This window comes from Neovison vison, chromosome 8 (genome assembly GCF_020171115.1).
Source record: "Neovison vison isolate M4711 chromosome 8, ASM_NN_V1, whole genome shotgun sequence".
In the NCBI taxonomy this organism is placed as follows: domain Eukaryota; kingdom Metazoa; phylum Chordata; class Mammalia; order Carnivora; family Mustelidae; genus Neogale; species Neogale vison.
Window position 1 is genome coordinate 133092459 of NC_058098.1, and position 14399 is coordinate 133106857.

The following is a 14399-nucleotide window of genomic DNA, read 5'->3' on the forward strand; positions in this document are numbered from 1 at the left end:
GCTGGTGGTGGGAGTCAGAGCGGGGGCAAAGAGGTCCCTGGTCTAGTGTTCGGGCGGGGGGCGGGTGGTGGTGGACCAGGGCAGCCGTGAAGGAAGTGGGAGATGTATCTTGCGGGCCTGCGGATGGTCTGGATGTGGGATATGCAGGGAAGAGGGAAAACAAGAGTGACATAGCCAAGATGTCGATCCCACAGACTGAGGTGGCGTCCGCTTGACTTGGGGGCAGGTCCGCACGTCTCTTCTCGTGTGTATCACACTGCGTATGATGGTGGTGGCTGCGGTTACTTTTAAATGACTCGCGTCTTGGACTTTTTGAGTGTATGTGCCTCAGGTGAAGTGCGTAACCCCGTGCCTGATACCAGATCGTTTTTGTGAAGTGTCAGTTGTCGTTCTTGTCATCATTTCCGGCAGTGCCGTCGCGGTTTCCCGAGGCTGTGGTTGGCACCCAGTGAGGGCCCCTAACCCTAACCCTCCCCGTGCCCCAGCCCTAATCCCTAACCCTAACCCTAACTGGGAGAATGGGTGACTGTGTTTGACTTGGCTCTTGCAGCGAGGAGCTTCATATCTGAGGAAGGTCAACCTGAAGACGGTTAACTACTAGGGATCCGGGAGCGCGTGCCAGCAGGACGGCCGCTGACAGGTCTTGGAGGCAGTTGTGGGGCGGCAGGGGATGAGGCAAGGGGCGCACTTGCATCTTGCCTCCAGCGGGTGCGGTTTCGGCGGGTGAGGGCCCAGCTGGGCCGGGAAGCGGGGCGGCACCTGCCGAGGCAGTCCGCTTGGTTAGCCGCTTCGAGTGGACGAAGGGCTTAGAAGCTGGTAGGACACGTGAAGCAGATCGTGATTGAAGAATTGGCCCTTAATGTTGATTGACGTTGAAGAACTTTAAGTGTCATTCTGCGTAGTTGAGACTTGCTACCGTGGCCTGCTAGTCTCGTTCAGAGCTGCTAAGGGCGTGCGGAGCGCGGGAGCGATGTTTGGGGCAGGTTACTCTGACTGTAGATTAGAAAACTTGCCGTGTGCTTAGCGCTGATTGCTGCTTTGTTCTTGATGCACTGATGTCAGAGTGACCAGGGAAATGTGAAGGCACTGCAGGCTGAGGTTGAAGTGCTGCTTTTAGACAGTGGGTGCCGTTCTTACCGCTCACTGGGCGCCCGTGTCCCGCTGACACGCTCTCCGTGGATCCCACCGCGCACGTGCATCCGTCTCTCCCCACATAACCCTGCCTTCGCCTCTCCCCATCTGCCCCCAGCGCTCTTTCCTTTTACCACTGTTCTTGTCTTTGTTCTGTTTAGGGGCAGGAATTCGGTGGTGCTAATCAAATGGGAACCATAGCCAATGAAGGTCTAGAAAAACAAGGCTGTCATCCTTTTTATGAATCCGTCCTCTCCGATCCCTTTGTCACAGAGGTAAGGCCAGTGCGCCCAAGAACACAGAGTCAACTCTCGTGCTGTTTTGGGCATTTTAGTATAAACAAAAATTAAAATGTTCCTGAGAATGCACTTCTTTAGCTTCGTTCTTACTCATGTTGTTCATTGGTTTTATGTGACTTTTTTGAAAAATGTGTATATTTTTAAAAGATTTATTTATTTATTTTAGAGAGAGGGAACAGGTTGGGGGAGGGGGAGAGGGAGAGAGAGAATCTCAAGCAGACTCCCTGCTGTGTGCAGAGCTGGATACTGGGCTTGATCTTAGAACCTGGGGATCATGACCTGTGCTGAAATCAGGAGTCGGTTGCTCAACTGACTGAGCCATCTAGGCGACCTGGTTTTATGTGACTTGTATATGTTATAACATATTATGAGATTAAAATCTGTTTCAAGCTTTACATAAAATGATATGTTTTAGTGAGACATTATCATTTGAATCATCAAAAGATATAAAATCCTATGACTCTGTTCTAAGACTATCTTAAAAAAAAAGCGTCACTTACTAAAAGGTATAACTGCTTCTGTCTAGTCTACAGTGACCTATGACCCTCATCGGCCTGTTCCAGGGGAAAGCTTTGCAGAGGTATTACTAAGAACTGGAAAACTGGCTGAGGCTAAAACTGAAGGGGAAGAGGTATTTCCAACAACAGAAGGTATGGAAGAAGGTTCTAGTTCCCTGACAATGTGTAACTCCTATTAGGGAAACCATAAATGAAAAATGAGTGAATGGGAGTGGGGAAAAAATAATAATAAATTTTTCTAATTCTGAATAGTTTAACTTGACACCAACATGCATTTATTTAAAACATTTATTTGAGAACCTTCTGTTTTCTGGATACTTACTAATATTGAGTTAAAAGGATAAGTATGATATAATTGAAGTGATTCTTACAGGTATTTCTGATTTTGTGCGTTAATTAAGAACCCTTAGGTATTTGCTTCACAGGATGTAGGTATATATTTCATCTTAAGAATTTTCCACATGCCTGCGTATCTTTCTGTGTAGAATATTTTGGAAAGAATTAAATGTACGTAAGTTCACCAAAGATAACCTTTCCATTTGTATCTTTATTTCTCTTTAGTCTCCCTCCTTCTTCTTAAGGTTCCAGGGTAGTTTCCTTGACTTTTTTTGTCCAGTTCCCACTCTCTCTGCTCTGCCGTCTTTAGTGAATACCTCATGATAAAAAGGCTGCTGGAGCACCAGCTATCTCTCTATATCCCAGGCATCAGTGAGGAGAAAAGAAGAAGGAGGGCAAAGCAGTCTCCTTGATAGTCCTATCCACACCTTCCACTTAGGTATTTCTGGCTGTCTCTTGCTCCCCGTAAACTTGGGTGATGTGGTCTTAACTGAGCACATTGCTGCGTGGACTAAAATGTGGGGAAAATGTGTATGGGGAATAGAACTGCCGTTTTCGCAGAAAACCTGTCACTCATTTTTGGATAATCCGTCTTTCAATCAGTATTTATATGTAATTGGGAAGAGGGGAAGCAAAAATCGTTGTTCTGTCTCCTATGGAGGCCTTTTGAATACTAGAGGTTTTTACTGAGTAGACCATGTCCCTTCAATTCTGAGGTGCTTGCTTTTTACCTTTATTTCTGAATCAGAGTATCTCACAGTTGAGGACATTTTGTTTCTCTTATCCAAAAAGCTATTATTATACTCACGGCGCGCCTTACAAATAATGCTGACTATACGTGAAGAGTAGAGTTGCGCTGCTATTTACCCTTTTAATCATTCTTTATTACTTCTTGCTTCTCTTTCTTTAATTATCTTTTAAGCATTTTTTTCAATTCCATAGACATTTGTAGCCAACATTTACTTTGTCTACAGTAAGAGAAGCTCTATATCACATGCTATGAGTACAGCATCTTACTTAATAACAGACCACCAGATACTTACCATTAGTCCTATTTTAGAGACAAAGAACCATGTCTCAGAGACGTGAAACCATTGTGGTTTTTGCTGTTGCTGTTTGAGTTACAAAGCCAGTGGTTGGTTGAACATCCAGATTCAGCTTTGTCTGTTCACTGCCGTGGGGAGTCCTGCCCACGTTTTAGCTGTCTCTGCAAGGCGCTGTGCTAGACCCTGAATCAAAAAAGGGAGTAACAGGGACAAACAAAACCATGCCCGTGGTGTTATTTAGTTTGGTATAGTTCTATTGGTATATTCCATTCCAAACTTGCCAACCTGTTGACAATTAGCATTTTTGCAAAGCGGAGTTTGTGCTGAGGAGATAAAATTGTCACGAAGAGTAAAAATAACTCACAGTGGAATTATGGTTTATTCCCCTTTCAGTGGACCACACGTGACATTTCCATAAGTGAAGTTCTGCAGGTAGCAGAGAAATAGGAGGTGGCCTCTGTTTCACACATGGGTTCCTCAAACGTGCTTCTGGCTAAGTGATCTTTAATTATTTGCTTATGGGTCAAACTCGGATTCTTGAGAGGGTTTGCACGCATAGATGCTAAGACCTTAAGAAAATAGTGCATTGGGTGTGGAAGTGTATCACCCACTGATTGGCATCATAATGACTGAAATCATAACCAGGAAGTTCGGAAATATTGATTCACACAGTTTTTATTTTTGTTTTTTTAAGATTTTATTTATTTATTTGACAGAGAGAGAGATCACAAGTAGGCAGAGAGGCAGGCAGAGAGAGAAGGAGAAGCAGATTCCTCACTGAGCAGAGAGCCCCATGCGGGGCTTGATCCCAGGACCCTGAGATCATGACCGGAGCCGAAGGCAGAGGCTTAGCCCACTGAGCCACCCAGGTGCCCCAACACTCGGTTTTTCTGTTAGTTAGCCCGCAGCAGACAGATGTGTGAATGTGAGCACCTCTCACACAGAAGGCCTGCTTTGCAAAAAGGCAGGATAAAGGCATTAGATTATAAAGGTCTAAGAGAAGGAAGCCTTCTCGCTGCAGACCCTCTCAAATTGCTTGTGAAGGCTTCTGCTGTTTTCCAGAGCTGTTCGCCTAGAGAAAGTGAAAGACCCTTGTGAGGCACAGATTTCTGGGTTGTTAGGCCTCTCCTTCTCACAGGGTCTTTAGGTACTTGGCCATCTCTCTACAGTTGGTAGCTCGGTAATGAGGCATCCGAGTGATCATGAAACATGAAGCCAATAGGTGTTATCCAGGAGCTCTTGCGATAGGGGAAGCATACATGATGAGGAATAGGGGGTCCCCGTCCAGTTCCTTTTCTCACCATGTGTTCATTATTCACGGAAGGAATGGTCCTTCAGTGTCCCGTACTGGGAATGTGAAGTTAAGGAAGACACGGTCTTGTCTTGAGAGGGCTTACTGTTGAGGTGAGGAGACAGACTAATTTGTGTATAATAAGGGCTGTAACAGTCCCACAAGAGGCGCTGCGATTACAGACGTGTGACAGCGGAGTGGAAAGGGGGTTTGAAGAGGCTTCCGGGAGCTGGTGATACTCGACCCGGGTGTTGAAGGATGAACAGGGCATTGCAGATCGAAAGAGCGGGGTGGCTAGGAATTCAGAGAGAGGTGGGCTGGGAGAGGGACAAGGGCCGTATTTTGGAAGAGGAAATAAAATTCACAGAAGCAAAGATGGCAAAAACCACGGTTTTCCCAGGATTCGAAGGTTATTCTGATACCTGGAAAGGAGAATATATGTGGGCAACCAGGGAAGAAACAAGGCAACACGAGGCTGGGAAGCGGGGTAAGGCCTCATGTGCTAAGTTGAACATTTTAAGTGAACCTTCCATGGGAAGCTGTAGGGGTTTCAAGCAGAAGAGTATTATTGAGTTTTTCTTTACCTCATTATCTGTAAAATGGGCACAGTAGCTTGTAGGTTCTGTCCCTGGACTGTTGCTTGCCGGTGGTGACGATGGGCCCTTGTGGGCACCGTTTCGTAGCCGGGTCCCCGGAGTGCATTAACATTCTAGGAGTCCTTGCTCACGGTAGCCAATCCAGTTATCAGTTCCTCTGGTTTCCAAGGCCGGCGGCTATCATTCTCCATCCTTGTTTCACACTAGAACCTCTTAGGAAATTTTTAAGAAGTACTAAAGCCCGGGATCCAGTATAGACCCTGTATTTTAGAACCTCTGACGTGCGGCCCATGTATGACATAGGTTTCAGAGTTTCTATAGCAGTTCGGTTGTGAAGCTGTGGTTCAGACCCTTTAGAACTTTCACTAAACATTTCCAGCATCTCCCCACCTCCCGACCCCTTCGTCATGTCTCTTCTTCAAACTGACACACTTGCTTTCTGAGCCTCTCCCCCGACAGTCTGGAGAAAGCCAACTAGACCTTTGATGTCTGGGTCTGCGCTCTCCCACCTAAGGGCAGACCCCGAGTGTTCTGTCTATTTCTAAGACGTTTCTAGGGCTGCTCGGGTTTTCTGTGGGGCGGGTGCAGGGTCCCTGCACGCTGACGGAGGGTGGGCATGGCGCGCGCATCACAGTCACTGGGGCCGAAGTCCCTGGGAGGCTACGCACCGGGTGAAGCTGAATGCGAGGCCCCCGGGGCGTGTGTGTTCTTCTTAGTGTGTCTGTGACACTTGATGGGACTGCAGGTGTTTCCTTTCAGTCCTGGTGTTTCTTCACATTGTCTTTCCTGACCCTCAGATTTTAATACTCCACCAAGGGAAAGAATCCAACTCCATTAAAGCAACGAAAATTTTTTTCTGATTTTTTTGAATTGATTGGGAAAACCTTTCACAACCCTTGTGTATATTAAAAATGGAATTTTTGTTCAAAATGTGGAAGTGATTTTAATAATTTTCCTTTAATTTACATTTGGGGTTAAAATTTATGATGCATGTTCATAAATACTGTCATATTAGGTATCTCTTGTTAACACTAATATATCTGAAATAGATATCTTTGGCTACTTTATAATATCAATATTTGTCAGGAACTCAGCAGAATTAAAGAGTGATACAGGTTAAATGGCCCAAATTAAAAATTGTAAAAATATGACTTCTGACTTTGGTTCACAAGTAGGTCATGAAACAAATTAAACTTCCAACATGATGTGACTTTTCAGAATTTTTTAATAAAGTTGATGAAAAGGATTTTATGGAGACTGGCTGAAGAAAATTGATCATTATTTATTTAGCTAAATGAATGATTTAATGGCTAATGATTTCCAAATCAATAATATGGGCAGCTTTCCTACGTGAATTTAGTGCTGGAATTAAATTTAACACAGAGTGCTTTCTAGAGTTGGTGAGTTTGCATAGAATTAGTGCTTGGAGGCTTGGGCATAGATTTCATCTGATTTTCGCTATATACCTTGTATAGAAAATGTATTATATTCAAGATTTTAGATCTAGCTTTGCAAATTAAATTCATATACACTGATAAGTGAATGTAGGGTAGGCTTTTTTTTTTTTTCCCCATATACCTTAATGTTAATTTAAAATCACTGTAACTCCCATCTGTGGCAAGTGTGACATCTGGTGAATCCCATTGAGACCCCGTGAAATCAGTCTACTTCACGTTCTCCCTGATAGTTTTATCAGATGTTGCCTCAGTGGCTTGCAGATTCAAAGACTGAGAAACTTCCTATGTGTGGGGTTTGACTTCTACTTTGTAAGAATCCTTAAGTCTCTGTGCTGCCTAGAAGGTTTTGGTGCCCAGGGACATGATCTCTTGTAACTCTGATTACCTGCCAGAGCCCTGTCTCCACATCCACCCTGCTGGGAATCAGGGCTTCAACAAATAAATTTTGGGGAAACTCAGACATATAGTTCATAATACCATCTGGACAGATGAAACATCTCTCTTGATTTTGGTGATTTGTGTTAGCCTTCCGAGCCTGTGTAGAAGCAACAAGGTAATACTATCTTTTTTGTGGGTTTTTTTAAATTTAATTTTTAATTTTTAAAATTTCTTTTCAGTGTACCAGAATTCATTGTTAATGTACCACACCCAGTGCTCCATGCAATATGTACCCTCCATAATACCCATCATCAGGCTTACCCACCTTCCCACCCCCTGCCCCTTCAAAACCTTCAGATTGTTTTTCAGAGTCCATAGTCTCTCATGGTTCATCTCCCCTTCTAATTTCCCTCAACTCCCTTCTCCTCTTCATCTCCCCATGTCCTCCGTGTTATTTCTTATGCTCCACAAATAAGTGAAACCATATGATAATTGACTCTCTCTGCTTGACTTATTTCACTCAGCATAATCTCTTCCAGTCCCGTCCATGTTGCTACAAAAGTTGGGTATTCATCCTTTCTGATGGAGGCATAATACTCCATAGTGTATATGGACCACATCTTCCTTATCCATTCATCCGTTGAAGGGCATCTTGGTTCTTTCCACAGTTTGGCGACCATTGCCATTGCTGCTATGAACATTGGGGTACAGATGGCCCTTCTTTTCACTACATCTGTATCTTTGGGGTAAATACCCAGGAGTGCAATCACAGGGTCATAGGTTTTTGTGACCCTTAGAGCTAATTCTTGCAAAACATGTTTCTCCTATCTGGCTTGTCAGAGCGGATATTTTTAAAATGATAGGTATTTTTGCTTTATAATAATTATTGTTGTTGCCTAAAGCAATGGCAGGAGCCCAGTGCAGAGTTTCTACTTAAGTCATTTGAGTGGCAGACTCATTTGGCTGGTGTATAGAATATGGATAATGTCAGTTAAAACCATAAATTAATGTTCGTTCATATTTACAGAGACCTTAAATACCAAACAATTTAATTTTTATTCTTTATGAAATGGGAAACCATTGAAGAGGGGATTGTGTTTGTGTTTGTGTGTGTTGTGTGTTTTAAGTTGTTGAGACCTTACCCTAGTGCTTGATTAAAATGAATAGAAAAGTAGTATGAAAGTGCTGTTATAGAATGGATTGGGAGGAGGAAGACTGAAAGCATCAACTAAGATTGGAAGGTTGTTAAAGAGTCCAGTTTTTAAACTAGAGTGTGTGGCTCTGAAAATATAAAGTGTGGGAAAGAGTTTTTTGGAAATGCATCAGCTTGCTTGGACGGCTGATGGTTGGGAGCAGAGAAGAGAGGGAAGTCCAAGATGATTCTGTGATTTTATGTTTTACTAATGGGGAGAACAGTGCACCATTGTCAGAAACATGAATGGTACTGGGTAAAGAATTAGTAATGTGGGAGAATGTTTGAGTCTTAACAAGCACTTGGTAATGTAGGTCTCATGAAGTGGCCCGTCGGTCAGGACTCTGGAGATAAAGGTTGGGGAAATATACTGAGGTATTGGCTGAGTTCTTCTGGGAAGACTTTGTGGAGTAGAATTGGCAGAGAGTCGTGAAATAATCTAACCGAACTCCCACATTCAGCGGTTGAGGAGGGGCGCGTCTGGTGACACACACAGAAGAGCGTCATTTGAGGGTTGCTGTTGGGGAACCCTGGGACCCTGAAGCCAAGGAAGGACCATGTGGCAGTGCCTCATACTTTGGTGAGCCCTGAGTGAAAGTAGAAAGGAGAGAACTACTCCCCCCCCCCCCAATGGTGTGATTTACTTACGTGTTGAAAGGACTTTTTCTCATTATAAATCCCCTTTGTTGATTGAGGAAAACAGCTATTTTCCTCCGCAGAGAGGTTGTGAGGAATAACTAGTGGAAATAACTGTTGAGTGCTCCGTGCGAAGAAGCTGAGTAAGGACAAGGGTGGTCCCAGAGGTGCGGCAGCTGATCGGGAGTGACTGTGTGATTCTGCTGGTGTCTTCCCAGTGCAATTAGTCTACACACCTAAATGCAGCAGCTAGTTCACTAATAGCTATGGTTTATATAAAATGGAAGTGATCACCCCTGTTACCGGCATGGCAGTTACTAATGGAAGAACTGATTATCTGTCATTTGGGGGGGAAATCAAAAAGTGTCCTAAATGAAGAAATGAGGAAAATTATTTGTTTCTGCAAATCTGTAGTTCATAGGGGTGGGGGAAGGAGCTTTCTAGGTGCTTTCTATATGCTAAAGAGATGAGCTGCACTTGCTTCATTTAATCCTAATTTACATGTGAGGAAAATTAAGGTTCTGATCTAAAATCCAAAACGCTTTGAAAACCAAAAGGACTTTTTGTAACTTGCTTGGCATCAAAACCTGAACTAAGCTGACATGAGGTTGTTTAAGTCTTTGCTTTATCTTGTTTAGTGTGAGCATTCGAATGTTTTACAGCAGAAATATTAATGTCTTTGATCATTGGGTGCTCCCAGACCGGCTGAAGGTATCATATAATACGTGGTATACTTAAGTATAGCTTGCTGAAAATCCTAAACATTCTGAATTCTGGGACACAAAATCATGCAGAAAATGGTGGGTCTCTGTTTTGATCCCCAAACTTTCTGAGAATGGTTTTCTTCTCACCATATCATTCTGGCTCATTAGTTTATAGATGTTGTTTTAGTTGTTCTAAAATGTACCTGGGGGCGCTTGGGTGGCTCAGTGGGTTAAGCCTCTGCCTTTGGCTCAGGTCATGATCTCAGGGTCCTGGGATGGAGCCCTGCTCAGCAGGGAGCCTGCTTCCTCCTCTCTCTGCCTGCCTTTCTGACTACTTGTGATCTCTGTCTGTCAAATAAATAAATAAAATCTTAAAAAAAAAAAATGTACCTGGAATTTTGGGTTTATTTAGGTATGGCAAGACATCCAAAAGTGGTAATGTTTGTCATGAAGGAAGAAGTTTATATTCACAGACCCTAGAAACAGAAGGCAGGGCAGGCCCCAGGGCCCCAGGGGGAAGCGCTTGGGTCAGCCCAGAGTCACAGGCAGAGGGTTGAGGGGAAAGCAGGGGCAAAAACCTTTATTGTGTTTTCCATAGGTAAGCTTGAGAAAGTCTAAAATAGATGGCGTGAATAATTTTGTTAAGACTCCAGGCTAGAGAGCTGTCTCAATTTGTCCAGTACCTAGCCCTGGGCTGATAAGGGCAGAAGAGTGTGAAAGAATATAAAAGCCAGTGAGAAAAGGTGGTTCAGAGTATTGACTCTGAATTGGTTGCTTTGCATATCAAAGGTGTGCTCCTAGGCAACTTGTTTGCAAAGGGAAGTCCTTGCAGGTTTATCAAGACCCCCAAAATGTCAAAGCATTATAATTACATAAATAAATAAACACACTTTAAGTATGAAATAAAATCTATGTGGATATTATTCACTCAGAGCAAACATTTGTTGCTTGGTAAAAGTAACAATGATGATTCTTTCGACTTCCATTTGAAGGTGATTTTTGTCATACTTTGAGATCATGAAAATTAGCTATTTTCTCTTTTCTGCTCATTAAGCTTTGTATGCAATTATATATGTTCAAGAAATGCTAGAGATCATCTTGTCAGATGTTTCTAAGGAATAATATAACTATTTAAAAAATAAACCTCCTGAAACTTAGGTATTTCAGACGAAGATCTTCCCCAGATATTTCCTGGGGACTATGCATTTATTTCAGTGATGTCATCACTGTTCTTTTTCCTTGTTTAGTCTGTTGTTGGGTTTTTTTGTTTTGGAATTTCCTTCAGAGTCTGTAGCATATTCACTGGAATGGCTTCTGGAGTATTTTCATCCGTTGAGGGTACTTCGGTTTTCGGATACAGACAAATGCATGTTAAATGGAGTAAAAGATTAAGTCAATTACATGATTTTAAAAAAACTAGATCTGACTGGAAGTGAATCAGTAATGGGACTGAAGTTCCCAGTGGGCCTCAGAATGGCCCCAAGCACAACTCTAATAAGAGGTGTGGACCTTCGGTAACAAGGGCAAAGCCACACACCTGAAATATAAGGCTTCTGAACCTCGAGGAGAAAGAGCTAATATTGATGAGTGGGTTCACATACACTTATTTGAAAATTGGCTTCCTTGGTGCATAAAGAAGGGAAGTATCTGAAAACAAAATGGGGGTGGGAAAAAAAACTAGGTGAGATTGCAATTGTAGGTCACTTTGTCAGAAACTACATAAGAAAGGAAATAGGAAAGAATTATTAGTATGTGATACTATTGGAATTTTTTCTCCCCTCCATATGGGTCCTGAAGGACTGTGAGACAGGTATCAAATGGTAGATAGAAGTCAAGTGATAGCCATGGGATTGTGTGTGTGTGTGTGTGTGTGTGTGTATAGTATGCAATTTCTTTTTTTTTTTTTTAAGATTTTATGTATTTATTTGAGAGAGAGACAGTTAGAGAGAGAGAAAGTGAGAAAGAGAGAGAGAAAGCATGCACAAGCAGGGGACTGAGGGAGAAGCAGACTCCCCGCTGAGCAGGGAGCCCGATTCGGGGCTTCATCCCAGGACCCGGAGATCATGACCTGAGTAAGGCAGACGCTTAACCAATTGAACCACCCAGGCGCCCCCAGTATGCAGTTTCTGCACACTAAGTAAATCTTTCTCATACCTTTCAGAGTGTTCTGTAAATTAAACTTACAAGTTTCTTCTTGCTTTATCTTCTGGTGTCCAGAATATATAGCTAACCCCTTCATCCTTTAGTTTTGATAGTGTTCTAGAACACACTCACTTCTTTGCTCTCATAACTATTTGTACAAAATTTGGTTTAGGCCCTTTGCATTGTAGTTTTTACTTATTTGGAGACTTTCTTTTGTTCCAGTGTGTTTATCACAAAGGGCGGAATCTGATTCTTATTAGTGAAATGTCTGATTCAGAGAAGGTTCTCACTGATACGGAATGAAGGAATGAATTTGCAGATGGGCCTTGAAATGAGTAGTTTTTGATTAGGAAACCTTCTGATATTGTATGATTCCTTTGAAGTCCTGAGGCTGACCGGTGATCCAACTTGGTTCATAAGGTTGGAGAAATCAGAGGATATCAGAATTTAAAGAGGCAACATTCTCTCTGTAAGGCACAGTGGAGAAAGCTCAGTTTGTTCCCCCAGAGTCATCCAGAGGAGATTTTGAGTTCTAAGTCAAATTTGGACACTTGCTGGTGGTTCCTTAGCCCACCACCATCTCATTGCCCAGACTGCCAGCTAAGCCCAGATTATATAAATGACTTAAATTTCAGTTCAAGTAAGACACAATTAGGAAGGTAAATCTTCTGGAAAAAAAATTATATGGTGTATTTCCAAAGTCGAATATCATTTACTTTAGATTATTCACATACTGTTCTCCTTCATTAGTGCAGATCATGAGAGTCTGTGTTCTTTAAAAATAAAGGATTTACATTGTGATTACATACGACTACCTGGTATTTGTCACTAAGACCCTAAATGAATGGAGTATTTCCTTATTAATGCAAACTGTATATAAACACAGATTTTGTTGGCAGTGTGCTCGCCTGAATTAGAGCCATGGCATTGATAGGTCGTTGCTTATGTAAAAAATGTGGGAAAGTTGTTACTCATTGGGATCTATTTGAACATATTATATAATCAAGGCTAGGGTTTTTTGTGGAGTGGGTTGAAGAGGGATGTTCTTGGAAGGAACAAAACCATCTTCATTGTAGTAATCAAAAGTCTGATCCGAAATTTGCACTCACAGCTGTTTGGTTGCTTTGATCTTTTGTGCTCGTATGCTTATTTTCCGTATTAAGCTGTCGTTGAGATACATAACTTTATAGCATGGCCTGGTTTTTAAAACCAAAAGATTAGCTGTAAGAAACCATTGTCACTGATCTGTTTGCACTTAGACTTTGTACCTGCATTATCGGAATTTTCTCTTAAAAACATAACAGATAGTACAGTTTGAGTAAGGCAAGGTTACTATTTAATAACATAATTTCCTGTGATCTGTATTCGGGTAGTGCTAATAGACATTTGTAAAAGGTCTTAAAGAGTCCCCTGAAGCTAATTATCTGTTGAAATCATTCAGGACTAAAAACATGGCACTTATTAAGTAACTACGAAGGTCATGTTGATCCTCAAGTAAAATGATGCTTTTTTTTCTTCCTGCCTTCAGTTCTCTTGCAGCTGGCAAGTGATGCTTTACCAAATGACATGACCTTGGGTCTTGCTTATCTCCTTGCTTTGCCACAGGTAAGTTTCCCCTTACCAAGAGAGGACTTCATGAGTAAACAAAAAACCGAGACTGGGGATTTTTCCCAGTAAATTGGTCATTACAGGTTTCGGTTCCTTTTCATTGTTCTTATGTGCTGGAGGGACTATGGTATCGGTATTCTGAGAGCAAATGCTACCATTTTAGCTGAAGTCTTAATTTCAAATCTTCTTTTACCCTCATAGGACCTGCCTTTATAGTATCTTCTGCATTTGAACATGGTCCTCTTAAAGTTGAGCTTGAGATGATGCGGTGGAAACTTTGATTGAAATTCTCCAGTGATGACTAGAAATGTAATAGTTTATGATGATTTTCTTAACTTCCTTTCAGCGGAGTTTGTTCTGTCATGTTCCTTTCTAGGTGTTAGATGCTAGCAAGTGCTTTGAAAAGCAGGCCCACTCTGCTCTGTCTCTCCAGTTGGCGGCCTATTACTGTAGCCTCCAGATCTATGCCCGCCTGGCTCCGTGTTTCAAGGACAGGTGCCATCCTCTCTACAGGGTGAGTCCTTGTGGTTTCCACTCGATTAACAAGCAGAATTAAAGCTTCTCTAAAATCGTTTAAACACGCATTTACCTCTTTGAAGGGACTGGTGTGCTTTGTATCCAGAACATTCTCCCCGATGGGTTTGCCCTTGCCTTTGCTCTGTTGGACAGAGTTGTTTTTCCAGGCATCACGAAGAGGTAGTTTCCAGTGTGTATTGTGAATGCCGATTCTCCTTGCAACTTTGCTGTCATTTATGTTATTTTCCAAAGTGCTTAGGGTAGGTTAAAGTAGTAGGAGAGGAGAAATGGAGAATTGGCTTTTTAACCCACTCCCCAAAAGGAACATGGCTCCAACTGAGGACAGTAGACACTGTAGTTCTTTGAGCAGCGCTGTACTTTGATTTGTTTTAAAGCCAGAAATAGGGGAGTAGTAGCTGGACAGGTGAAATCTTGAAACATGTTATGCCCACTTGCTGCCAAGCTCCAGACAATTATGATACAACTTTATTGTTGATTTCTGAGCCAGAGAGTCTAAGCGTGGCCTTGGGTTACATGTGCCACCTTCTG

The 14399-nt window shown here is 42.4% G+C and overlaps 1 protein-coding gene across 2 annotated transcripts in view; it reads left to right on the plus strand.

The window, feature by feature from the left end:
- NBAS (NBAS subunit of NRZ tethering complex) overlaps positions 1–14399 on the plus strand; it is a 322741-nt gene that overhangs the window by 196096 nt on the left and 112246 nt on the right. For both annotated transcript variants that reach the window (XM_044262053.1, XM_044262054.1), the window contains exons 37-40: positions 1293–1406; positions 1957–2080; positions 13255–13331; positions 13711–13848. In XM_044262053.1, the coding sequence (XP_044117988.1) occupies positions 1293–1406; positions 1957–2080; positions 13255–13331; positions 13711–13848 (453 nt within the window). The remainder of the gene's footprint in view (positions 1–1292; positions 1407–1956; positions 2081–13254; positions 13332–13710; positions 13849–14399) is intronic.